Source organism: Hyperolius riggenbachi, chromosome 3 (assembly GCF_040937935.1).
Source record: "Hyperolius riggenbachi isolate aHypRig1 chromosome 3, aHypRig1.pri, whole genome shotgun sequence".
NCBI classification, from domain to species: Eukaryota; Metazoa; Chordata; class Amphibia; order Anura; family Hyperoliidae; genus Hyperolius; species Hyperolius riggenbachi.
The window spans coordinates 310,521,428-310,549,329 of NC_090648.1; the positions used below are offsets into that span (position 1 = coordinate 310,521,428).

General features: G+C 41.5%; 1 protein-coding gene across 2 annotated transcripts in view; it reads right to left on the minus strand.

Moving 5' to 3' along the window:
* Nucleotides 1-27,902, minus strand: part of TBC1D15 (TBC1 domain family member 15) — a 138,810-nt gene that overhangs the window by 23,844 nt on the left and 87,064 nt on the right. For both annotated transcript variants that reach the window (XM_068276671.1, XM_068276670.1), the window contains 4 exons: nt 25,006-25,109; nt 17,178-17,272; nt 10,723-10,839; nt 139-239 (listed from right to left, as the gene is read on the minus strand). In XM_068276671.1, the coding sequence (XP_068132772.1) occupies nt 139-239; nt 10,723-10,839; nt 17,178-17,272; nt 25,006-25,109 (417 nt within the window). The remainder of the gene's footprint in view (nt 1-138; nt 240-10,722; nt 10,840-17,177; nt 17,273-25,005; nt 25,110-27,902) is intronic.

The window sequence follows — 27,902 nt, forward strand, 5'->3', positions numbered from 1 at the left end:
AAGCATGCTGGAAAATAAATATCTTATGTTTGTTAATTTATCCTGGGCTTACGACTAATATATATTATGCTTGTTGCCAACCTTTTTTTTATATATATAAGATTTTTTGCCCCCAAAAATTCAATTCAAAGCACATACCATTTGATCCATATATGAAACAAAGCACCAGAAAGCGTCCACTTCATTCTCCATCACATACAGGACAGGGGAAAGCAAGTCACTCATACCTTGAACATACCCTAAAAAAGAGGATTGTGAAATCATAAATAAATGGAATGGAGAAAAAATATTTGGAAAAGAGAGAGATGTCAAAGCACTTTCCACATTCATAGTCAGCTGCAGTTGAGAGTCCCTCTATAATTCTCTAATACATACAGTACTAAACAAATTAAAGTACTACTATTTATGTATTTCTCTTTGGTAAAGTGTGAAAATGCTACTATATTTTTCATGTAGTAGTACACTGTGCTTCAATGAAGTCCATTACTGCAGTATTCAAACAAGGCATTTGCATTTGTGTGCACACATTGAATGTGGCAATATAGTTATGGCCAAGTGTGCTTAAAGTGGACCCCAATTAAAAATACAAGATTTCAGAAATAAAATCTATTTCTAAATTATAGTAATAAAGAGCAGCCTTTTTTCAGCTGCATGATGACAAATACAAAATATTATACATTTATTGGAGGAACCCCTCCCCAATTCCTTTCATAATGCTGGGACAGGATCCGGCAGGTGGAGGAGGTATAAAAAAAACAAAAAAAAAAAAAAACATGCTGCTACTGATGAGGTCACGGTAAGTATAAAGCAATATACTTACATTAAATGCCAACCCCGCTACATATTAACAGTTAATTAATTACTTGAAATAGATATTTTACTACTTTTGTTTAACCTTCTTTTCAGTACTTTTTCAATTGCTAAAGTGCTGAAGAGTTATTTTTTTAAGAGGAGATGAAAAATCATCTCATGGAAGAAAACTCAGGAGAAAAAAAAAAGGCTATAATGTGCTATAGGTGATTTTTATAAAATCACATCGCTCAAGTGGGATCACACCCATAGCATTACATCAGCATCATTTCAAAAGCCTTTCAAATCACAAGTGCTTAAAATTGGCTTAGTAAGGCCACATACAGACATCAGACCATAGTCTTTGGAAAATGAGAGATCACAGACCAATCTTACCACCCTTCCTGTAGTATAAGAGCCATACTCTACACAGTCTTTTCTATGGAGCTGAACTCCCCATCAGAAAAAAATCTTTGCAAGATGCTGCACACACAGATGCTGTACAGACACAAAAGATCTGTATCTGCAAAAGATCCGTTCCTGCCAAAAATCCATTCCTGCAAATTGCAATGATAGTCTATGAGATCTGCAGATCATCATACACACATGATTTAACTGACATTCATCTGCAGATCTGCAGATCTGAAAATCCATCCTGGTGGATCTGATCTGCAGATGAATGTCAGTTAAATCATGTGTGTATGATGATCTGCAGATCTCATAGACTATCATTGCAATTTGCAGGAATGGATTTTTGGCAGGAACAGATCTTTTGCAGATACTGATCTTTTGTGTCTGTACAGCATCTGTGTGTGCAGCATCTTGCCAAGATTTTTTCCTGATGTGGAGTTCAGCTCCATAGAAAAGACTGTGTAGAGTATGGCTCTTATACTACAGGAAGGGTGGTAAGATTGGTCTGTGATCTTTCATTTTCCAAAGACCATGGTCTGATGTCTGTATGTGGCCTAAGGTACTGCTAGTGGGTTCCAGGCTTCAGACACACTGCAGAGTGTTTTTTGATCCATCAGCGTTGGTTTTGCAAAGAAAAAAAAAAAAAAAAAAAATAACACTCCCATTGACTTGCATAAAAATCGCAAACAAATGTGATTGTCGCAATTTTGCTGCAGTTTTTATGCAAGTCAATGGGAGTGGGTTTTTAAAAATGCAAACGCAGTGCTGACTGACCAAAAAGCGCTCTGCAATATGCGTCAGGCCTTAAACCTTATCTCAAGCTGTCTCTCACTGTGACTCTTGGCTGTTTAAGCTATTTAGAAAACAGTTCAACCAAGTTGGTCAAAAAGAATCTATTTTGCATTGATAACAACTCAAGTTCTTTTACTCTTCCTGTAAGGGAAAACAAAATGAGACTTTTCTTTGCCACTACTGTTCTTCTATTTGTTATCTGTACTACACATACAATTCATTATCTCATAAGTTTATTTTTGCTTCAGATTTGCTTAAAGCTAGCCATACACTACATGTCACTTTTAAAGGGACACTTAAGCCAGAAAAAAAAATGAGTTTTACTCACCTGGGGCTTCTACCAGCCCCCTGCAGCAGTCCTAAGCCCTCGCAGCCACTCACTAATCCTCTGGTCCCCCGCTGAAAGATTGTTTTGTTTTTGCCGACAGGACTGGCCACGTGTAGCTTCCTCCGCATTCCAGACTGAAATTAGCGCTATTGAAGGTCGCAAAGCATACAAAAATATCTATGCGCTGGTAATGCGGCAACGCATATTTTTGTATGCATAGCGCTAATTGCAGTCGGGAATGTGGAGGAAGCTACGCGTGGCCAGTCCTGTCGGGCCTGTCGGCAAAAACAAAACTAGCTGGCAGCGGGGGACCAGAGGATTAGTGAGTGGCTGCGAGGGCTTAGGACTGCTGCAGGGGGCTGGTAGAAGCCCCAGGTGAGTAAAACTCATTTTTTTTTCTGGCTTAAGTGTCCCTTTAACAGATAAAATATTAAATTCTATTGAACCATCAAACTTTGTTGAAACATTAACCAATGTGGCAATCCGGTCCAGTAAGGATGGCAAGGGATCAAAGGCTGCATAAACGTGCACTGCATTTATTGCTATAAAGCCAGTGGTTGTGGTGATTTTATCAAATTTTTAACATATTCCTGCTGAAATGTGATTACAATTGTGTGCTGCAAAGGGGGTAAACCAATCACAATTCTCCAATGAATATCCAATAAGGACAATATTGGAAAGGAAGAGACTAGCTCTAGATATGGGCGAAGGAATACTGGGTTCACCAGAATGTGTACTCCATGCTTCAGCGTGCTCTCAAAGACAGTCAATGTGGTTGTGGATAAAGGAGAGAAAGAGGCACTGTTGATGCAAAAAGAGGTACCTTTTAATCCACTGTGAAAAGACACACCAGGGTATACAGTGGGGGTAAGGGGGGGGGGGTGGGGGCTGACACCTGTTTTGCTTAAAAGGGTTCATTCTATTGGCCTCTGAAGAAGCTTTTGTTTTAAGCGAAACAGCTGTCAGGCCCCCCCCCCCCCTCCTCACCCCCACTGTATACCCTGATGTGTCTTTTCACCATGGTTTAAAAGGTACCTATTTTTGCAACTACAGTGCCTCTTTTATCCTTTATCCAGAATATCCAATAAGGTGTCCATCACAGAGTATGGCTAGCATTAGCCTAGTTTATCAGGTTAATCTAAATGGACAGCAAAATATGCTTAAGTATTTTTAAGCCCCTGTATCCATATTATGCATAACAAATAATAGTACTACAAACAGCTCACTATATGCAGCTCTGTGAAAATACTATTCAACAGGATTTCAGAAAAACAGAGGGAATGTAATTATTCTGTTTTTTTTTTTTTTCCGTTTACCAAAGCTTTAAATAATGCCATGCATACATTTGTTGGTGCTCTTTGAAAAACGTATTCATGCCACTTAAAAATTGATGAAATGAAAAGCAATTTTCCCATGTATACCTGCATGCTGTTGATAGGTCATCGGGTAAAGCAAAGCAAGTGTGAAAAGAGATAAGGTATTGCTTATAATACAAAAATACTCCAAAGACACATTTGTTAGTAGACCTAAAAAGATAATGAATACATGAACTACAGTGCTTTTCTAACAAGTTGTTTTTTTTAATTAGTAACACATCTCCAATTATGCAGTCATTCAGCTTATTTAATGGAGAAAAGTCACTTGTTTGGGAAGGTCATGTGTCCCACACTGAACAAGTAGTCACAAATTAATGTAGCCGTGCTCCTTCTGCACAGACCTCAGATACAAAAAGCGTTTTAATGCTTGTTAATGAAAGATATTTATAAACAGCAAGATAAGACAGATCCATTCAAATTTTAAAATTGAGAGGATTCATTCAAAAAAAAAAAAAATATTTTTACTAAAAGCTGGTCCACTAAAGATATGTTTAACTTCTTAGACATTGAATGTGGATCGGGGAAAGCTGCAGAGAAAGTTGTCTGGGCAGATCAGAAAAAACAGCCCGGCTTGTTAAAGGTACAAGCTATAAGACCATCTCTAAGTATTCATAAGAAAATGGTTACAAATATCCAACTTAAAGAGAACCCGAGGTGGGATTTTATTATGCTAGTGGGGCACAGAGGCTGGTTGTGCACACTAACACCAGCCTCTGTTGCCCCATGGTGTGCCTCCAAGACCCCCCTGCGCACCGCTATACCCCCCGCAGTGCTGGCGACACGCAGCGTGTCGCCAACACAATGTTTACCTAAGCGCTGTCTGTCAGCGCCGCTCCCCCGCCTCTTCCGTATCGGCGCTACCCGCCTGTGTCCCTTCCCTCCCGCTGATTGGAGGGAAGTGGCGCGGGCGGGTAGCGCCGATACGGAGGAGCGGCGCTGACAGACAGCGCTTAGGTAGCGTGGGAGTGATCGCTGCAGACGGGGCTGGAGGAAGCCCCAGGTATGTATAAAACTTATCTTCATCCGTCTCTGGTACACGTACAGCCCCTTGACCAACCAAGCATCAGAAAACGCAGTGCAATGAATTGCCAACGCAATGCACAACACTTCCGTTCTGCGATTCCATCCACCTCAATGAATAGGAATTGCAAAGCATTTGCAAAAATTTAGTCAGCAACCATGCTCTGCGATCTCACAATGGATTGTAACACACGGATGGGGACAGCAGATAGTGCAGTCTATGCACTTGTAATGTCCCCGTGGATTGTGGCACTTTGTGGTCCCCAATACGTGGCGGAAATTGCATTATTTGGGTAAGGGGCCCCCCAGAATGGGCAAAATGGCATAGGGAGAATGGTAGACAAATAACCAAGGACAACTACCAAAGAGAGAAAAGATGAACTCCTATATCACGGTCCATCAGCCTGACTGCACAGTCTGTCACCTTGTGAATGACAGTGGGCTCTATGGAAGAAGAAGATAGGAGAACTCCATTGTTAAAAGTGAAAAATAAAAGCCTGAAATTTGCTAAACTACATTATGATATGTCAAAATGCTTCTGGTAACATGTCCTGTATACAAATCAGAGCTTTTTTTTTTAACAAGCTAAGTCAACAAATGACAAAAAAAAAAAAAACTTAAAGAAAAAAATATATAATTTCTTTGGAAACATGGATGAGGGTTACGGTAGTTATAATTTGAGGTGACTTGCTGCATCTGACACGTCTTGAACCTGTGTAGAGAATAGAGTTGGCCAATGAGGTATCTTGTATGCAGCTCGATACTGGGCCAGTAAAATGCATTTCCCCGCTGATTTTGATTGGCCCAACACCTAACCGCATAGAACCTTTATTAAATTTGCATGCAAGCTGTAAGTATTAGCATCTCATTAACCATTTTAGTAGCAAACAAAGAAATATCAAGACCAATAAATTCTGTAGCATCAGAAAGCTCTGTTTCAGTCATAACAGGATAAAAACTCAAAACCCACAGCTAAAAGCACCCATAGATGGCCAGGAACAAAGGCTGGACATTTCTTAAAGAGACTCTGTAACAAATTTTTCAGTCTTATTTCTTCTATCCTATAAGTTCCTATGCTTGTTCTAATGTGCTCTGGCTTACTGCAGCTTTTCCTAATTGCACTGTCTCTGTAATAAATCTTATCTACTTTCCTCTGTCGTGTGTCGGGCTAAAGCTTGAGTGTGTGGAATGTGCAGGGCTGCTTGTGATTGGTTAGAAGCGATACACACCCTCTGCAGGCCCCCTGCACACTCTGTATGACTCACACACTCTGTTTATGTGAGCCTATTACAAGCTGGTTAGTTTGTTTGTAAACACTGCCTAAAACTGTTAATTACAAGCCAGGATTGCAGCAGGGAGTGGCAGAATCAGCACAGAGGGGCACAGGAGAAAATAAGGAATAGAATGGTATGCTTTTTAGTGAAAGAATATTAGAGTACAGATTCTCTTTAAGTGACTCTACGAGTCCAGACTTGAATCCAACCGTGATTCTTTGGAAATAACTGAAACATGCAGTCTGGAGAAGTTGCCACACATGATACAATTTGTTCAGGAAGAGTGGGTCACTCTACCTATTGATAGGTGAAGATTCCTTACTGAGGGCTACAGGAATAACTTGTTTGGTGTGAGTGCCTCTAAATGTTGTGCAACTAAATATTTGGCTAACTGTCTCACCATTTTTTGCCCAAGCTATTTTCATTTGGAGAGTAACCTGTAATATTCTAATGGATCAAAACTCTGTTTATTCTGTATTTTAAAAAAAAAATAAAAATCAGGCCAATGTTGACTGCCAACTACTTTTCTCCATTTCAAGTTATTTCAGAAACATCTGTGGATTTTTTTTCCCCGTGGAAGGGTACCAACAAATTTATTTTATAGCTGGATGACATTTCGTTTATGCAATATTGTATTTGCTGTCTTGATCTTGTGTTAGAACATTGTTTTCTAGCCTAACCCAGCCAAATACAAGAAGGAAAACTGATAGAAGACATTACCGTCACAGAGGAACACTTTGTTACAAAGGAGAGGATTTGAATGTCAGCCTGATAATATCTCAACAATCAATTTCTCATTACAGCACAAGCGATCTGTATAAATCATCCCAGCATGCTATTTAACACCTGCACTGCTGAGAGACTTGAGACTCACTAGTTTGCCATAACATAACTAACCCATACGATGTCTCTCTGGCACCGAAAGGTTTAACTGATGATAAATTGGATCAAAGGAAACATGCATAACATTTACGCTACTCAATCTTCTAAAGCTTTAGACCTAGCCTCTAATTAAGTGTAACAACCAAGTAGACCATGCAGAAAACAATTCTAATGCACAAGTACATGTTTTTTTTCCCCCCAAATGCTGGAAGAATAAGTGAAAAAAAAAAAAAAAGTTGAGCAGCGTTAAAAAACGACACTTAACCAAAGACTCTATAATATATTGTCCACCTGACTTTCTATTTCCAATTACATACTGGCTGACTACAGGTCTAATAGAAAAAAAAACTTCTCATACAGCGATGTACTTATTTATAGAGCCCTGGGCACCACTGCTAATACACTGACTACTAACTATAGCAGCTTGCATCCTTCCGCACACAATCTTCCAAATGACAGCAACAGTTATGGCCCTTTTCCACTAGCAATCGCAAATCACAAATCACAAACGTCAGCGATTGCGATTTTTCATTAATTCTGTTATGCGATTGCGATTTTCATTTGCATTTCATTATTGTAAATAAATCGCTCCAGAAAGCGATTGCGATTTGCGATTTCCAAATCAAATCACTGTAGTGGAAAATACTTCTCGTGATTTCTATGATAAAGTAACAACCCTAGCGATTTAAAAATCACTAGCGATTTGCGATTTTGCGATTCAGCAATCGCTCTAGTGGAAAAGGGCCCTAAGAAAGTGGGGGTCAATTTATTAAAAGACCACAATGGCAAAAAAAACAAACAAAAAAAAACAGTAAAATGTAAAACACATATGTACACATACATATAAGATGTACATTTGTCTCAAAGTAAAGTTCACTGTAAATGATTTCTTGGCTAGCAGATACTAAAGGTGGCCACACACGATACAATAAAATGATCCGATTTTACAGTAATTCGATAAAAACGATCGGATCTCCCGAAAAAAATCTGAAGCTTTTTTTTCATTCGACTGAAAAATCTGATCGGATTTCCCGTTTTCTTCAATTTTTATCGATCCGGAATGTCAGATCAATCTTTCTAAAGATTTTATGGTGTGTGTTAGATTGCCAATTTATTAATATACACACCCTAGCAATTTTGTCAGAGTATCCAATCATTTTTATGATGATTGGGGAAAAAAATTGAACATAGGTGTGTGGTACATTGGTCATATTTTTGAAATGTTACAATCAGTCAGAAAAATTGATTGTAATTCTTAAATTGAACAGATATTTAAAAAATTGTATGGTGTGTGGCCACCTTTACAGAAACTTAATTATCTGGCTTTGAAACTCTTACTAACAACATCGGGACTGGTCCATCTCGCCTATTCTTTTGACATACTCCCTTGCAAAAGGACCTATACAAAGATTCCAGCCAGGCTGCCTACTTATGTGTACACTTTTCTGGAGTCTGGACCTGACCCAGTTTAATTCCGTTTATCTATCTATTTATATTGCACAGATAACCAAACTAAGGCAGGACAGTTAGGGGCATATTCGTCAAATTAGAGCAGAATTACCATGTGTAATCCACATTACTTAGGCATTGCTAGGATATCGCATGGTGCTTTACATTCGTTACCAAGGTAAAGTGGGTTGCGTTAACTGCACAACGTGTGCTAGTAGCTAGGGACGTTGCTAGGCCCATTCCTGATAGATTTTATGCTGAAATTTATTGGGTATTGGCCTGTGGTGTATAGGTAGGCAACAGATCTTGCTCTGATTGAATCTGACTGGAGTGAGATCTGTCTCTTGGTCGATCTGCCCATACAACTATTTCTATTGGTTTGGTGCAGCTCTAATCCGTTGCCCCATCTATCCTGTTTGTCCCAAATTCTGCAAAGGCATTACCTTTTGTATTCAAAACTATATAGAAAACAAAGATTGACTTTATGCCTCTAAAGAGCAATATTCTTGTAAATCTGTGAAAGTAGAGAATTGCAGATGTTGAAAAAAAATACCTAGTACAGCGTGGTGAACCTATGGCACATGCGTCAGATGTGGCACTCCGAGTCCTCTGTGGGCCCGCAAGCTGCTGGCCGCCACTATATTGCAGTTAATTTTTTTCATTATTAAAATAAATAATTCGCCCCTTACTCCCTTCTCCCCTCTGAAAACCTCCATTCTAGTAGAGTGCAGAGAGGCAGGCAGGTGAAGGGACTGTGTTTTCACCTGCCACCTCACTGTACATTGATACCTATGTGTTCCCCTCCTAACAATTAACTTATCACTCTGGCAGGGAACAGCAAAAGAGACAGAGGCATGCTTTAGTAATTGGTAACCTCTGCATTTGATACATGGGGTAATTGCTGCATTTTAAAAGTAGAGTGGCCTTTAATGTACGAGTTGTTTTTTCTTAACTAAAACCATAGTTTTTAGTATGAATTGCAGTGTTGGCACGCTATGATAAATTAGTGGATTTTGAGTAGCAGTTTGGGCATTCGGCCTCTAAAAAGTTTGTCATCGTTGACCTAGTAGCTTATTACATTATTGTGTAAGGTATTACAGTAGAATCCCTTTATAGTAAACACCAAGGGACCACAGTTTAATATATCAAAATTGGTCGGAATTGATCATACATTGTATATTCATACAGGAGCATGGTTGGGTCTAGGCCAAAGAGTTTACTATAGCCAGAGATTAACTATATCAGAGTTGAATAGAACAAGATTCGACTGCATTTCACTTTCTTTATAAAGTGCTAACTTATTACGCAGTGCTGTACAGTAGATAGTGGAGATATTGCAACATTTAAGTGAACCCGGGCTAAAGCATGGGCAAAAAAGGTTACACTTACCTAAGAGGGAAGCCTCTGGATCCTCCTCGCTACTACTCACTGTGACTCTCCTAAACATCAGGGCCATGCTCTTCTTTTGACACAAGCGTGGCTGTGCTGCACCCGCAAGAGCACAACCGTGCTGCACCTGCATAAGCAAGGCCGTGCCTGCATACGGCGGCCGTATTCGTGCCACCGCAGTATTGGCTGTAATGTACTTGAAGGACGCGTGGTCCCGATCAGTTTCTGATAAACACGTGTTGGAAATCTTTCAGGGATCTGTGAGTGGCAACGAGAGACTGGAGGAGGCCGTGGGAAGCCTCTACAGGATTCAGAGGCTTCCCTCATATTAGGCATTTTCTTTTTTGACCTGAACTTCGGCTCACAGGGACATTATAGTGTTCAACAGTGGTACACAAAATAGTGATGTAACAATGTAGGGCTATATATATATATATATATATAGCAGATGAGTCACTGAGTCCATATGGTGGAGAAAAAAAACACACAAGGAGGAAGGTGTACAAAAACACTACTCTCATTTCTACCTACTTACCTGTGTGTATTAACATGTAACACAGTAAAAATGTATGGTTATTGACCATGTACCTAAGTTGAGAAGAGACGTCTGGGACTTTTGGTTTGAATGACTAGAATTTTAACCTGTTGTGATTGACAGGTCACCTCTGCATATCTACATTGGCATGGATCCACTGAATTGGAATGAATGGACCTTGTCATTTGTATTTTATACAAGGGGGGTTACAAACAACATGTTACTTTGTTTATATCCTATAACCTGGTAACAATAAAGTCAATTCCTGTGTGGGAAGGTTTAAAATACCATGTGATTGCACACACACATATATATGCAGAAAATACATACACATGCATCTATATTATTCTAGTGATAAGGAAAAATATTTGCAGTTGAATTTTTCATAAGTTTGTGGCACATTTCCCCAGTACAGAGCAAGTTCTATTAATTAAAACTAAAGACGATTTCTCTACAGCAGTATGATCATGCACTTACCAAGATCAAAATCGTACATGCAATATGTCATCAAAATGTCATGAAGTAAAATTAATCCGGGATTATCTTGGCCTTCATAAAACTTGTTTGTTCGGTCTGTGCGGTTCACATCTTTTTCTAATTTGATGGATAAAGAAAATGACATTAAATATTTAAGAGAGGAACGGCTAATTTACAACAAAGCCATATCTGGCTGGCACAGAGTGTTTGGCATACTTCTCTCCGAGAGCTCAGACTGACAGCTCCTCATGATGAATGCAAGGAAGGAATACATTATGGGGCACTTCAGATCATTCAAAGGGCAGTGCTATATTAAGCTGATTTATATTTCACATTAACCGAATACATCTTTATGTAACAATGCTGATTTTTATTCTGGCGATTTCTGCAAGTTTAACAAATCTACAAAGGCTGAATCTGAAAATAGAATATAGCACCAACACAGAGACATGACAGCGAACAGGTTTAATATGCTGTATAAATTAAAGACAGCTGTTTTGCATATAAATTACTACAACGTTGAAAATATTCCCATGTACTTTTTTGTTATAGATAGCTTAGTCTGAAATTTCAATAGGAAATGCAGGTTTGGGTAATACATGCAAACCTAAAACAATTAAGGCAGAACTCCGGGCAGCAATCCAAACACATACAGTGTGCATTCAGAAACTATTCAGATCCTTTCACATTTTGGTATGTAGTGGTCCCATGCTAAACGAATTTAAACTCATTTTTGACATCTATGCGCTACTTTCAGTACCCTGTAATGGCAAAGTAAAGAATTTTAGAAAAACTTGAAATTCTGGCCTCAATTCACTAAGCATTACCGCACAGGGTTGCCAACCCAATTTCTAATTTTTGACGGACAAAAGGCCCAAAAAAGCAGGACACACAAAATTTTGGACGGACAGGGGGCGGAGTCATAAGCACACTTTTAAGTCGAGTTGTGTGGGTAGGGCTAAGCTCTGGGCATTATTCCTTTTGCACTTCTCCATTATTATTTTTTAGTATTTATATAGCACCGACATCCTCTGCAGCACTTTACAGAGTACATAGTCATGTCACTGACTGTCCTCAGGAAGAGCTCACAATCTAATCCTACCATAGTCACAGTATAATGTCCTACCATAATATTTTGTATTTATATAGCACCACCTGACACCTTATGCAGCACATTACAGAGTATATAGTCATGTCACTGACTGTCCTCAGAGGAGCTCACAATCTAATCCTACCATAGTCAGTCTAATATCCTACCATATTATTATTATGTATTTATATAGAAAAACAAAAGTTTGCTTTCCTAAAACAGAAAGAATTTGCGATAATTCAGGTTGGAGTGAGCTCGAGATGTCTCCCAGAGCAACACTGCTGAATATATGCAAATTAACCATTGTACCCTTAGAAGCTAAACATACCTCCAGAACCGCTGGAATGCAATGATGTGTCAGCTTGTTAATTTGTACAGAGCCATAATAATCCAACATGCATACAGACTGTTTCGGATTGTTTGATCCTCATCAGTGCATGGCATGGATTAATTTGGCTCTATGGAGTAGGGCTTGTGAATCCGAGAGGCACAGACTAACCAGCAAGCTCATGGTGACCCAGAACTCATTGGAGTGTGTAAGGGACTACAATGGTCCTAAAAGCCCCCTTACTAAGATGTTAAGAAAAACAAAAAAGTTTGCTTTCCTAAAACAGAAAGAATTTGTGATAATTCAGGTTGGAGTGAGCTCGAGATGTCTCCCAGAGCAACACTGCTGAAAATATGGGAGACATCTCGAGCTCACTCCAACCTGAATTATCGCAAATTCTTTCTGTTTTAGGAAAGCAAACTTTTGTTTTTCTTAACATCTTAGTAAGGGGGCTTTTAGGACCATTGTAGTCCCTTACACACTCCAATGAGTTCTGGGTCACCATGAGCTTGCTGGTTAGTCTGTATTTATATAGCACTGACATCTCCTGCAGCACTTTACAGAGTACATAGTCATGTCACTGACTGTCCTCAGAGGAGCTCACAATCTAATCCTACCATAGTCATAGAGATCATCCCCTGTACATAAATAAAGGCTTGCGGCACCCCCTAAAAACACACGGTATGCGATTACCCTTAACCACTTGCCGACCGCACGCTTATACCGTGCGTCGGCAAAGTGGCAGCTGCAGGACCAGCGACGCAGTTCTGCGTCACCGGCTGCAGGCTAATTAATCAGGAAGCAGCCGCTCGCGCGAGCGGCTGCTTCCTGTCAATTCACGGCGGGGGGCTCCGTGAATAGCCTGCGGGCCGCTGATGGCGGCTCGCAGGCTAAATGTAAACACAAGCGGAAATAATCCGCTTTGTTTACATTGTACGGCGCTGCTGCGCAGCAGCGCTGTAAGGCAGATCGGCGATCCCCGGCCAATCAGCGGCCGGGGATCGCCGCCATGTGACAGGGGACGTCCTGTCACTGGCTGCACAGGACGGATAGCGTCCTGTGCAGCCCCGATCACCGGGGATGAGCAGGTAGGAGAGGGAGGGGGGAATTTCGCCGCGGAGGGGGGCTTTGAGGTGCCCCCCCCCCGCAACAAGCCAGACAGGAGGAGCGATCAGACCCCCCCTGCACATCATCCCCATAGGGGGGAAAAAGGGGAGCGATCTGATCGCTCTGCCTGCCCGCTGATCTGTGCTGGGGGCTGCAGAGCCCACCCAGCACAGATCACAACAAACAGCGCTGGTCCTTAAGGGGGGGTAAAGGGTGGGTCCTCAAGTGGTTAAAGGAGAACTGTAGAGAGAGGTATATGGAGGCTGCCATATTTATTTCCTATTAAGCAATACCAGTTGCCTGGCTATCCTGCTGATCCTCTGCCTGTAATACTATTAGCCATAGCTCCTGAACAAGCATGCAGCAGACCAGGTGTTTGTGTCATTTTTGTCAGGTCTGACGTGATTAGCTGCATGCTTGTTTCTGGTGTGATTCATACTACTGCAGGCAGATAGCTCAGCAGGATAGCCAGGCAACTGGTATTGCTTAAAAGGAAATAAATATGGCAGCCTCCATATGCCTCTCACTACAGTTCTCCTTTAAGGAGAGGCTTGCTTCAAATTATAGTGGTCAAGTGTGCCTGTGTGTGGGGGAGCACTACACTGTGATTAGAGGATAGGCTACAGGAGCTCAGTGATGCCGACCCCAGCTTCTACAGCAAATATAACTTAATAGGAACTTTCTGATCCAGCTGGGGGAGAAACTGCAGAGTAGGAGAGGTGATTTGATTCAGCATCAGAACAGAGAAGCAGTGCACAGCAACCAGTGACAGGATGTCTCTGAGGCAGCACATATGCTCTGCTGCAGAAAGTAAAAGTGCATTGCTCTGACAGTAAATCACCTCTCCTACTCTGACTTACATTATTCCAGTTACCTGCTTCCTAGGGAAGAAGGGAGACTGAGGAAGATGGAGAAAACCTCATACATTCCCTGACTAATTGACACCCTGTCCTGACCGACTCCCTGACCCTTCCTTCATTTATCTGCAGTTCAGCATGCCAGGCCACATTCTTCTTCAGTTCAGATGCACAAACTTTCCGAGCTGCTATGAGTGATGGAGCCATGGAGGAGCCTACCTGAATGACTGAGTCTGAGGGGCGAGGGATGGCTGATGAGGGCGGGAATCTCTGAAACACACACGTTCCAGGCAGAGACGTGGAGAATAGCTGCCTGTCTCCCCGGGGAGAGAAGTCACAGCAGCTCCTCCTGCAGTGCAGTCTCCCTGGAGGAGTCTCTGCACCCACAGAAAGACTGGTGATCAGAGTCCAGGCTCAGCACTGCTGTGCTTGCTTCAGACGGGACCACAATTCAAGTGCGCGCTGAGAAGCGTGTGGGGGGGTGGGCTGGCTGTGAACAGCCTCAATTGGCAGGAGAGAGACGTCATGCAAGGCTGCCTGTCACTGATTGGAGGGAGCTCAGGGAGGGACAGAGCAGCTCTTCTGGCTCAGCTGCTCAGTGATCTGCGGCTTTCTAAAGCGAAGTGCGCATGCGCATCAGGATCACTTAGAAAATGAAACATTTTAAACGGACGCCTGTTGCAAAGTACGGACACTGAGTTTTGGGGGTCATTAGGACGGACTGTCCGTCCAAATACGGACGCTTGGCAACCCTGTTACCGCATTCAGTAATGCTGAAAACTGCTGATTTTAGCAATCACCTTCCCAAATTCCAATTCACCAAATATGCACAGAAAATTATAATTACTAACTAGTGCGGTAAATTACCAACTTGTGCAGTAAATACCTCAAGAAATTGCAATTTACAAAGATTGACGAATTCGGTAAATCAAGCAAAAGTGTTTGGTATTTTTCTTCAGCTCTGACCAGCTGGTAATTCCCTCTCTCCATGCGTTAACATTGACAGACAGCCAATAGGGAGAGCCAGGCAGCCAATAGGGAGAGCCAAGCAGCCCTGCTTCTCGCCCCGATTTGGTTCAACACCCTGGAAGGCGGGACTTCACTCTGGCAGAGCAGGGGAAGGAGACATTCTGATTCTGAGGCTTTTCTGCATCCCTTTAGATGTGAAAATCTGTATACTCTTAAACAGAAGAGCTCCCTCTGGTGGCTGCAGCACATCTAAAGTGATGCCAGGGATGCACTAGACAGAAAATGCTGACTCCTACACTGCGCTTCCTGCCTGACTGCTGACCTGCTACACAGCTGGTGAGTGAGACTTACCGAGCAGGGCTTAGTAAACTGAAGCAGGTTTGTTTGCTAAATTACCAAACTTCTACCTCATGCGGAAAATCTTTAGGGAATTTTGAAAAAAAAAAAAAGAAGTGTAAAGTACCGAAGAGGTATTTTACCGACCAAAATGATTTTACCAAACTGCCCTTAGTGAATTGAGGCCGTTAACCCTAGTAGTCAGACCCTCTGGTAAAGCTACACACAACGTTTCTCAACCAAAGCCGTCATTCTTGATTTTTTGGGCAGCAGGTTTGGAATGATAACCGTACAAACACAGCTGAGTCGAGCAACAAGCACTGCTCTTTGGAGAGGAGAGGGGGAAGAACAAGGAAGCAGCACTCTGCTACATAAACTTCCATTACAATTACTACAGTACATATCCTAGATATAACATGACCATTTTCACACAGCTGGATTTTGGGATTTTCTTCAGGTTTTCTCAAGTCCCACCAAGGTAGTTAAAGTTTACCCGAGTTGAGTTACTTTAAGGACTTGCCACGGGTTTTAGTTGAGATGAAGTCTACAGACTGGCCTCTCATGTACATTGACTTAATTGTCCTTAAATAGCTGTCCCCAAGCCACTCCTTTGTTGTCTTTCCTTTATTTAGGGCACAGGTGTAGAACTATGGTCCTCAATTGCCATATCCATGATAGTGTTTAGGATGGTCTAAGAAATGGAGAACGGTGTTCTACTTGAAAAACACCACATTTCCTGATTAGGGATTATCAATGAGATGCAAATATTTCTGAGTTCATGCAGGATTATGTACATTTGTATGCAAAGGTGTGCAGCTTGAAAATTGACTAATCAATTTAAACCTTGGTAGGACTTGATTGGTCAATTTCCAATCTGCATAAATTTGCATACAAATTTACATAATCCTGCATGAACTGTTTGCACCTCAGAGAACATCCCTATTCCTGATTCAGTCCCATCAATTAATTTGAGCTGTTCCAAATATGGGAGGACCGCGGCCATCAAGGATTGGAGCTCGGCATACCTGGTTCAGGGTCACTGACCTGTTGCAATGTGAACTTCCAACCAATCTTAGATCCAGAGCACTCTGGAGTAGGATGTAATTAAGGATAAACCTGATCTTGCTTAGTGCAGCTTTTCCTCCTTCCTGTTGCTACTGAAAATTAACTCTACAAGATGGTAGTGCCACCACAATTAACCACTTGAACAGTATTGCGCAAGAAATAAACTGAGCCCGGGTTTCCTTCAAACACCACACTTCAAACTGAGAGCAAATAGCTTAAAACACATCACAAGAGAGAATTTTTTTTGCTAACTTCATTTTAGTAACTCCAGGTAAGCCTTTTTTTTTTTTTAAATTGAGGAAAGGCTTCTTTCTAGTCACTCACCTATAAAGTCCAGATTACAGTTATGCTTGACCTTCTGTAAGATTCTGCCATCTCTACAAAGGTTCTGTGGAGCTCAGCCAGAAAGTACACAAGGCTGCTTAGCCTCCCTTCTTGCCAGATTCTTCCTCCCAAACTTCTCAATTTGACTTATAATTATGGTCTCGAAACGCACGCACGCACGCACACACACGATTTAAACAGCACCCTTTTCAATTTAAATATATAGAAGTAATAAATACCACACCTGAAAGTTTCTTTGCTCCACCAAACGAATCAAACACAGTATGTTACGAATATGGAATTAATGAAAATACTGCAAATACATTTTATAAACATAGTATCAGGTTTACCAGCTGAATATATCAATTTCTGCAAATACCTATTAAACTCCTGTAATCTCGAAGTCTTGAATTGCGCTTTTCTTGCTCTTCACTGACCGACTTCCACTGCAGTTTCATGCGAAAGTACTCATCTCTGTAGAAAAGAAATGGGGAGAGAGAATGCCAATTACAACAGCTCCCGGAGAATGCCTCGGCCAAGCATACCAAACAATAAAAAATCCAAAATAAGTTTGCTCAGGTAAAGAATCCTACATTAGGTGTTAATGCATTTATGGAAAATAAATTATATTATCAGTTTATGCTGTTCTCTCCCTGAGGAAAGCAAAATAAAACATGAGACAATACCGTGAAATGGCACTTTAATTACCATGTAGAAGGGAGCCCTAATAAAAATGTCAAGCGAAAAAGATTATTCCCCATCTTCGTTATACACGGCAATGTCGGGAAAAAAAGGTTAATCGAATTAAGGGAGAAACTGGAGGTTTTATTCTACTTTAAATGACTTTCTCCTGTCTCCTATCTGATCACGCTGTCCAGCGCTGAATAAAACTATTTAATGTAATGAGCCATAAATGTAGAAAAGGGCTGTCTATCTGCAAGCTGAGGAATATACACTCTTAGAATGTGAATGCAACGGCTGAATGGTCCTTTTTCATTCTATGAAAAGAGCCGATAAGCCTAAACTTGGCTTGAAAACGTGAGACAATTGGGTATTTTCAACTACATTCTCCCACAGAAGGAGGAAAAGTTGATACACATATTCATTATCCATCTAATCACAAGATAAAAAATAAATGAGACGTTTATGCTATGGTGCCTCCTAGTGGTCAAAGTGGAGAACAGCTTCTAGACTTAATCTGTAATGAATAAAAGCTAGAAGCAAGATGATTAAACCACATGCTAATTGCTCTCCATGTTGCTTTATGACATATTGGGAAAGGGATCTAGTTTGGCCAAAGAACCAGAACAGCACTGATTTATTAATATTCCCTAGCTATGGAAAACAGCAGAGAACACGTTATTTAGCAATCCCAACCTTTATTTTTTTTATTTATAAACAAAAAGAAAAGTGATTAAAAAAACTGCAACCTCTGCCTAAGTTATGGCAGACCCCTACAAGGATTGCCAAAAGGTTAGCAAATTAGTGGCCGTGTGACTGCATTCACAAGGATACACTTGCAGTGGGAGATTTTATAAAAAGCTTTATCCGTACAAACAGTTGTCAGGGCAGGTGTGTGCATCGGTTGCGATGGGAGATTGCAGTGGTAAAGTTCGTAGGCTTTATGCACACTTGTACGCTTTTGCATATGCATCTCCTGACATGTACTATGGCATGGTAGTGTGCAACAAAGCACACACATTGGCAGTTTGCAATACAGGCAAACCCTGAAGAAGCTGCCAGAGGGACATGCGCAATGCGTTGATGGGCGGGGATTGTATCCCTGCACTGGCCGGTGAGCAAAGATACAACTAAAATTAAAGAACGTATAAAATAAATTTGTATCTACTGATCCCCATGACTGCATTCTAGTCGGGAACATCAGTCCATTGCAAGTTTTCTTCTAAATAGTTATATTCTGATAAACATGGATATTCGATGTGGTGGCTAAAGGTGCCAACTAATGATACAATCTTCCTTGTACAACCTTACCACATCTACATAATATGAGGGACTACCTAAAGTATCAATTCAAAACATATTCAATCAGCATACCTTTCTACTACATAGATTTGGCATGATTGTAAAATCATGATTATATCATTGATGGGCAGCATAAGTTCCGAGAAAGCAACTTAACAAGCACCCCAAACTCAGAGGAGTAACCACACATCATCGTGCTGCACAACAAGTCATATGACAGCCCTAGTCCTAACTGAGTAATACTTCTTGTCGTATAATGGTCCCAACAATGTACAGTTCCCACAGTTCATGGCTAGAGAAGGATTCATCCTCCATCCATCACACTGTCACAGAAGCAGAAATTGCAGGGAAATTATGTTGGGCAGCAAGTGAATAAAAATATTAGGATCTGCTTCAGATTCTTGTGACCACCAGGGGAGCAACCCCATACTTATCAGTGTTAAGGAAAGATGCTGCAATATTCATCAAAAGTTCCCTGTAGGCTCTGCATCTATAAAGGTGGCCATATAAAAGAAACACATCTGACTGATCGAAAAAAATTCCACAAAATTCACGATCGACCTAAGGTCTGAGGGATTTGGACCTACAAGCACGTCGACCTGTTTGGTGAGTGCAACCTGCATCTTGGCTGTTCCAGATTCAGCAGAACAGAATTTTGGTTGATTGGTGGTGGATCGGGAGCACGTCGCTAGCGGCATTCGATTCAATAAGTGACTAAGCTACTGTCACCTGTCCACAACGTGATGTGGGTATCTTCTCTCCCTGATGGCTGCTTCTTCATGTCTTCACTTTCGCAGCCCCTGGGTACACATGTGCCCAAAGACTTGGCAGTAAAGAAGGAGCTGCTGGGGACCGCAAAGACTGGCACTGAGTGGTGGACAGGTGAAAGTCAGCTACACCGCCTGGGGGTGGAACTCTTTGTGTAGTGTGTGGAGGGATCATCACGTTTAGGGGGGATTCTGACTTGGAGGCATTCAGTCATAATCCCACAGATGGTAGCTTCGCCCCATTGGCTCCTCAGCCAAGCACTAGTGTGTGGAGGGAATCAAGCAGATAGATCCCTCTCTGATCAGTTAATGATTAATGATTGGGGGATCTATCTGTTGGACAGATCAACCAGTGTATTGCCATCTTAAAGTATACCAGAGACTAAATAAAATGAAAGTTTTATACATACCTGGGGCTTCCTCCAGCCCCATGCGCAAGGATTGCTCCCACGCCGCCGTCCTCAGCCTTCTGGTGCGCTCTCTACACAGCCGCAGACTGGCCTGCAACTGGCAGAAGTTACCGAACCCGGTCCCAGCGATAAAGAAGGCTGAGGACGGTGGCGTGGGAGTGATCTATGCGCATGGGGCTGGAGGAAGCCTCAGGTATGTAGAAAACTGTTATTTCATTGATAGATATATATATATATATATATATATATATATATATATATATATATATATATACACACATATATACACATATACATATATACACATACACACACACTACAAAAATCTAAACGAAAAAAAAAACTTTCTAGAACTCTTTCTTTATGTTATGCAAGCAGAAAATGTTTGCAGAGGAACAGCAGCCTTTTCCAGTCAGGAAAGGTTGTCTGATCAGATGTGCTTAGCAGAAGAGATGTGGCTAATGGAGAGTGAGCTACACAGTAACAGGAAGGCAGCTTACAGCCCTGGAGCAAACAAGCTAAGCAGAAAGTGTCCTGCAGAAATGAATGCAGTATGCAATGTACATCTAGCTGGGAAGTGGAGCGCAAGGTAAACAGAATGGTGACACAGAAGTCTCCCCAACTCATCATGGCATTATTAAGCACTGCTGTTCCTAGACTTCATCAAATCAGACAGCTAGATGTAAGTGCCAAATACAGTGCCCACCTGAAGAATTCATACACAGTACAGGGTCTCATTCTAGATTCTAAGTACAACTGCTCTGATATTTATCTCTCAAATGTCCTACATTCTGGCTCTGATCCATAAAACGAATATCTCAGGGCCAGCTATAAGCAGCAGTAAACAGCAATTGTAGTCAACATATAGAACTGCACAACAATCAACAGAGCAAAAACATCTGCATTACACAGCTTGATAAAATACTTAAAAAAGCGTTGAAATTACCCAATAATTTTGATAATAGAACAGCCATTACGATCATGAACGATATAATACTTGCATCCATCGGTCATGCCCCCCCTACACAAGATAACAAGTGCTTTTCTCCTGCCTACCATATTCATAAAGCAAATACTGCCCTTCTGCCCTCTAAGTTAACTTCATTCAACTGGTCAAACAGGAAGAAGCACTTTCCTGAGATTTAGGGCCTCCTTTTGACTTCTTATCCTCTTCCGGCAACGTGCGGCTGCCTATACTGGGGGAGGGGGTAACTGGCTGCCTATTCGGAGAATCATCTGGCTACCAATACTAGAAGGTTTAGGTTAGGTTAGAAGTATGCAACAGAAGTTTGATGCATTGCACTAGAAGTCTACAAACTATTTTTTGTAACCTACTAATGCAATAAATCAAACTTTTGATGCATACTGGTATGCTAACCTAACCAACATCTTCTTGTATGACAATCGGCAGCACGGCCTGCCATCCTGGTTATGCACCCAGGATACCCATGAACGGTGTGCCACTTTGACCCACTAACCTGCATAGCTACCTATATTGGGTGGGTGATTCAGCTGCCTATAACTGGGGGTCATCTGGCTTCCTGTGCTGATATGGTGCTGTATATGCAACACAAGTGTCTGTGGGACACACACACACACACACACACACAAAAATATAACACATTTTTGTTTCATGAAATATGTTTAAAAAAAATAAAAAAAATCAATAAAAAATAAAATATTTTTTTGTTGTGGTTTTTTTTTGTCAATGAATTACTGTACATTTACTGACAAAAATGTTACTGTTTGTAAAAGCCCCACTTCTGCTGAATCCAACGATACCAGATATGTATTGATATCCCACTTTTCCTGTCCTGCAATAAGTGCAGCCAGTACAGGTAGCCATATATAGGTGCGGCCAGTATATGTTGCCAGGAAAAGATGCCCCAATACAGATACCAGATATAGGTGCAACCAGTATAGGTAGCCAGGTATAGGTACCACTAGTACAGGTACCAGATATAGGTGCCTAAGTATAGGTAGCCAGGAATAGGAGAGCCCCAGTATAGGTAGCAGGTATAGGTGCCCCAGTATAGGTAGTAGGTATACGTGCTCCAATATAGGTAGCAGGTATAGGTGCCCACAGTATAGTTAGCAGGTATACTTGCCCCAGTATAGATATTAGGTAGAAGTGCCACTGTGGGGAAGGAGGCCTGCATCATCCTCCCTCCCCATGGGCCCCGCTCTTGTGGCCCCATGCAGAGCTGGAGCGCAGCGTTCTGGTGTGTAACTCTCCTGCTCGTTCGCTACATGCGATGTGTCCCCGCCGGCAGCAGGCTCCTCTCTGGCCGTCCGATCTCTGTATGACATGTAGTAATCACGCCTTATACAGGGAAACAATAGTAGAGAGAAGACGGCTGCTGACGGGGACACCGCATGGAGCGATCGGGTGAGTTAATTACACACCACATCGCTGCTCTGGCTCTGCTGGGAAGCACAGGAGGAGGGTCCATGGTGAGGAAAGGAGGAATGATATCGCCCCCCCCCCCCCCCCTCCCAACTGCTTTCCCGGGTACAAAATGCCATATAGCGTACTAGGTACATTGTGGGCAGCTGGAGCCCTTGCCTGCCAAACTGTACATAGTACGTGCTTGGCAGTTAAAGGAGTAAGCCACCAGCAAGCAAGAAAATACTCTGAATAATTTTGACAGTGGTTTTTCAACAACTTTTTAGTACTTTTTCGATTTAAGAGTACTTTTGGATTTAAGTTATTTTAAAGAGAATAGGAAAATATGAAAAAATGATCTAGGAGAAAACTCAGGAGAAAAAGTTAATTGCATATGGGCCCTGGTATCTAAAAAGTTCACCATCACTGCTAGAGGATGTTATGGAATCCTTTAACTTAAAAACTTTTGTTTGCTACAAAATTTGCAAACAGATTCTCTTTTGGTGCCCACTAATGATACAACATTGTACAATCTTACCAAATCAGGGTAGTAGAAGGGTAAACACAAGTAGAACAGTAGAACAGATACTTTAGGTCGTCCCTCATATTACAAAGAAGTGGTAAGATTGTACAATCAAAATTGTATCATTAAAATCTTTGAAATCTTCAGATGACTTGCTTTGGAAAGTTTCTTAATATTTCAGAGGACAACTGTAACATGAGGGATATGGAGGCTGCCATATTTACCGTAATTTCTTTTAAGCAATACCAGTTGCCTGGCTGCCCTGCTGATCCTCTGCCGCTAATGCTTTCAGCCATAGACCCTGAAAAAGCATGCAGCAGATCAGGCGTTTCTGACATTATTGTCAGATATGACAAGATTAGCTGCATGCTTGTTTCTGGAGTGATTCAGACACTACAGCAGCCAAATAGACTAGCAGGACCACCAGGAAACTGGTATTGTTTAAAAGGAAATAAGTATGGCAGCATCTATAATCTGCTCACTACAGTTGCCCTTTAAATTGTACTCAAGGGGAGGTAAAATTAAAACGATACTTACCTAAGGAGAGGGACGCCTCTGGATCCTACAGAGGCTTCCACATCATCCTGGCCACCACTGCTGCCATCATTTTTTTATCTTAATATGCTTTAACAATCTTAACAATAGCCCCAAAAGTTATCTGTGTAAAAATGGTCGACCCGCACCAGCAACATAATTTTAAAGTACATCCAAGATGAAATGTTAAGGATACAATCTACTTACTTAGGGCTTATTCCAGCTCCTAGCAGTCTACCTAGTCCCTCAGTGTACTTCCACTGTCTTCCAGTGGGCTGCTAGCCACGCCAAAAGATTGCCAACCAGAGCTGTGGTCGCGCGGGCAATTGTGCATGCGTGTCCAGTCCGCATACCTCTCGCGCACCTGGAGCTGGGAGGATTCTGACCTTGCATAGTCCAAATCTTTGTGATCTGCACAGGACACTCCTGACCAAAGGAGTGCGATCAAGAGAGGCGCACGAATGCTGCTGTCCAATAGCCCATGACCACAGCTGTGATCGGTGATCTTTTGAAGAGGCTAGGATAACACTGGTGGGCTGCAAAACTACACAGGACGGCCAGATAGATGGCTAGGGGCCGGAGAAGTATCAGGCTAGTAGATCTAATCTTTAAAACTAACTCGAGGTGGAGATGAAAATTTAAAAAAAGAACAATGCTACCTGATTTGGGGGCTGGGCGGATCAGGTAGTCACCATCCACGCCGCTCCGATGCACGGCAGTCCTTTAGTTTCATTTTCATGACCCCTGGGGTCACGACGCTGGAAGAGCTGCTCTCATAGAGCAGCGTGCAGGGAGGCGGGACAGGGGAGAGAGATGCCCAATGGCAGCTTTGGAAGACCTGCAGGACCATCCCTAGAGGGCATTTAAGCAGGGAATCCCTCTCCTCCCTTACCCTCCGGAATAGCGACAATTGCGTGTCACTAATTTTGGGGGTGATAGCGCGGTGGTGGGGGGAAGAGAGTGGTGGTGGTGGGGGGGGGGCACAGAGGCATGTCCTGCAGCAGGGAACATGCCTCTGTGTCCCATCTGCCCCCCCCCCCCCCTTCGCCCTCCCACAAACCACCTCGGGTACTCTAACATTTCGGATGTCCTTTAATCCTATACAGTACAGTGTTCACCCAAAGTACTGCAAGAAGCTTTTTGAGGGCTGAAATAACATTATGCAGCAAACTCATATTGCGATGTTATTTTTTTTACATAAAAAAAACAAACAAACATTCTTGCACATTTTCCAGTAGGAAATGTATTGCTAAGGAGGTAAATTTATCTCATCTAGTCTGTTAACTCAGTGTTACCTTATCTACAAAGAACAGAAGATCTCATTTCAGATTTCAATTTATTTGCCACCGCTTGGTGAAATCTGCTGAGATTCTCTGAATTTCATCAGTTTAGACTTCTATCAACACCACCGACAGTGAGGCTGTAACCAGGGGTGTATTTTACACTGTACACTTTAATTGGTGATTCCTCCCCATGTTTTAATAAAGAAGGATTAGTCTCCGATGAAACATTTCCATTCAACTCAGAAATCATCGGTGAAGGTAGGTTTCATTTATTAATTTTACAAATCACATATGAAGTTGCCAAATTACTTGATCACATACGTTTTCCTCCTCTGAATTGCTGCCCTTTCATCTCTCGAGCTGTTCCACGGAAAATATCCCAATAGAAACTTCCAAGCCTCCTTCCTCAATGCATGGCAGAGCCCCTGTGGCAAAAGAAACCTAACTGCAATTAATCAGTCACTTCCAATTCAATAATATTTTTGAGAGTATGTGATGTGCTGTCTAGTTTAAACTTCCTATGCTCAATAAATAGCACAGCTATTCCATTACTTGCCTAGAAAGATTCCAGTTTTTTCATCACATTTCAAAACTCCTATCCTTTAATGCAGCGTTCCCTAACCCTGTCCTCAAGGCCCAACAGTGAATGTTTTGCGGGAAAACACAAACATTCACAGGTGGGGTAATTAGTATCTCAGGAATGCTTATTACCTTTGTGGATCTCCACAAAACATACACTGTTGGGGGAGTCCTAAGAAAAGGGTTGGGGATCACTGCTCTAATGGTAAAAAAAAAAAAAAAAAAAAAAAAAAACAGCCTGTCTCAACCAGGAAGGGCACTGCAATCTTTAAAGGACACCTGAAGTGAGAAGAATATGGAGGCTGCCATATTTAGTCATTTTGAATTATACCAGTTGTCTGGTATCCTGCTGATCTCTTTGGCATCAGTAGTATCTGAATCACACATCTGTAACAAGCATGTGGTTAATCCAGTCAGATTTCAGTCAGAAACATCTGATCTTCATGCTTGTTCATGGTCTGTGGCTGAAAATATTAGAGGCTGAGGACCAGCAGGACTGTCAGGCAATTTGCATTGTTTAAAAGGAAATACATTTGTCAGTCCATATTACTCCCAGTTCGGGTGTCCTTTAACCACTTCAGCCTTCAGTCCTTTTCACTTTATGCATCCGAGCAATGTTCACCTTCCATTCATTAGCCTATAACTTTATCACTACTTATCACAATGAACTGATCTATATCTTGTTTTTTCCGCTACCAATTAGGCTTTCTTTGGGGGGTACATTTTGCTAAGAGCCACTTTACTGTAAATGCATTTTAACAGGAAGAATAAGAAAAAAAACGGAAAAAATTCATTATTTCTCCGTTTTCAGCCATTATAGTTTTAAAATAATACATGCCTCCATAATTAAAACTCACGTATTGTATTTGCCCAAATGTTCCGGTTATTACACTGTTAAAATTATGTCCCTATCACAATGTATGGTGACAATATTTTATTTGGAAATAAAAGTGCATTTTTTCCGTTATGCATCTATCACTATTTACAAGTTTAAAATAAAAAAAAATATAGAAATATTTCATCTTTACATTGATATTTAAAAAATTTAGACCCTTAAGTAAATATTTACTTTTTTTATTATTGTAATTTTTTTTTTATATTAAACATTTTATATGGGTATTTTTTGGGAGGGTGGGATGTAAACATTACTTTTATAATGTAAATGTGTGTTAAGTTTTATTTTTTTACTTTTAGTTGTAGTTTTACTTTTTTTGGCCACAAGATGGCGGCCATGAGTGTTTACATGACGCCACTCTAAGCGTAACATACGCTTAGAGGGACGCATGGGGGACGTAACAGCCAGAAAAAGTGGAGCTTCTGAGAGAAGCTGTCGCTTTTTCTGCGGGGGAGAGGAATCAGTGATTGGGCACCATAGCCCGATTCACTGATTCGTGGGCTAACGATCCGCGGCCGGGATCATTTATCACTAGATTCGTGGGCTAACGATCCGCGGCCGGGAGTGCGCGGACGAGCACATGGCCTCCTGGGCGTAGCTGGTACGTCCAGGAGGCCAAAGTAGTTAAAGTAAAGAAAGTGTAAATCAGATCCGGTATCTATATCTATATTTTTTCATTCATTCTTCATTCTACAGTGGCAATGTTCCACTTTTAGAAGTAGAGGGGCTGGATAGTTTTGTCCCTTCGAGATCATTATTCAAAATGACTACCGTATCCTCGAATATAATTCGACATCATGTATGTGACCCTCTTAAGCTGGATTTTTTTATTGACTCAAGCATAAGGGCCTGTTTCCACTACACGCAGATTCTGCATGCAGAAAACTGACTCCAATGAATGCCTATGGGCCTGTTTCCACTGAACGCGATTTTTCTGATGCAGATTTCCCATAGGCAATTATTGGAGTCAGTTTTCTGCATGCAGAATCTGCGTGTAGTGGAAACAGGCCCTAAGTCTACCCAGCAAAGTTAATAGCTGCACTTGGGGCCCAGGAGGGGTTAATGACTGCAAATCATACAGTTTTGCAGCTATTAACCCCTCCTTTCCCTTAAGTACAGCCATTAACTCCTCCAGGCCCCCAAGTGCAGCAATTATTCACCCCCTTCCTGCAGCCCATTATTTCCCCCTGCCCCTTTCCTTGTTAATTCTTGTGGCCAGGACTTTCAGACCTGTGTTTTCTTGGCATTTCCTTTAACAAGAAAGTATCACTTACCACAGGGTAAATTGCTGCAAATAGGAATGTCCCCATTAGTACACGCATTACTCAGTGTTGCTTGTGACTCATATATAAGTCGACCCCTATACTCTTATTTAGTAAGTTAGACCTAAATTTGTAGCCTTATAGTCGAGTATATACAGTACATTTATCCCTTTTTCCTTTCAACTGGTATTGTCCCAGGAACGTTTTCTCTTTTTTGAAAAATCAAAAACAGCACTGCGTGCTTGGATCCAGCTGAAGTGGCAGCTTTCAGAGTGCTGACTTAGGGAGCCTGTTTGTGTCTGACTGACAACATAATGGATGTTTGAAATTGTTGATATGTGCCTATTTCACTTATGGACTCAAAGGGCTGTGTGCCTAAAATTCAGTCTGTGTAGCTGCTGCGTGATGTGCTCTAACTTGTTTTGCAACATTTAACAAAATATTTGACACAGAAAGATTTCTACTTTTAAAGCATATCAAAT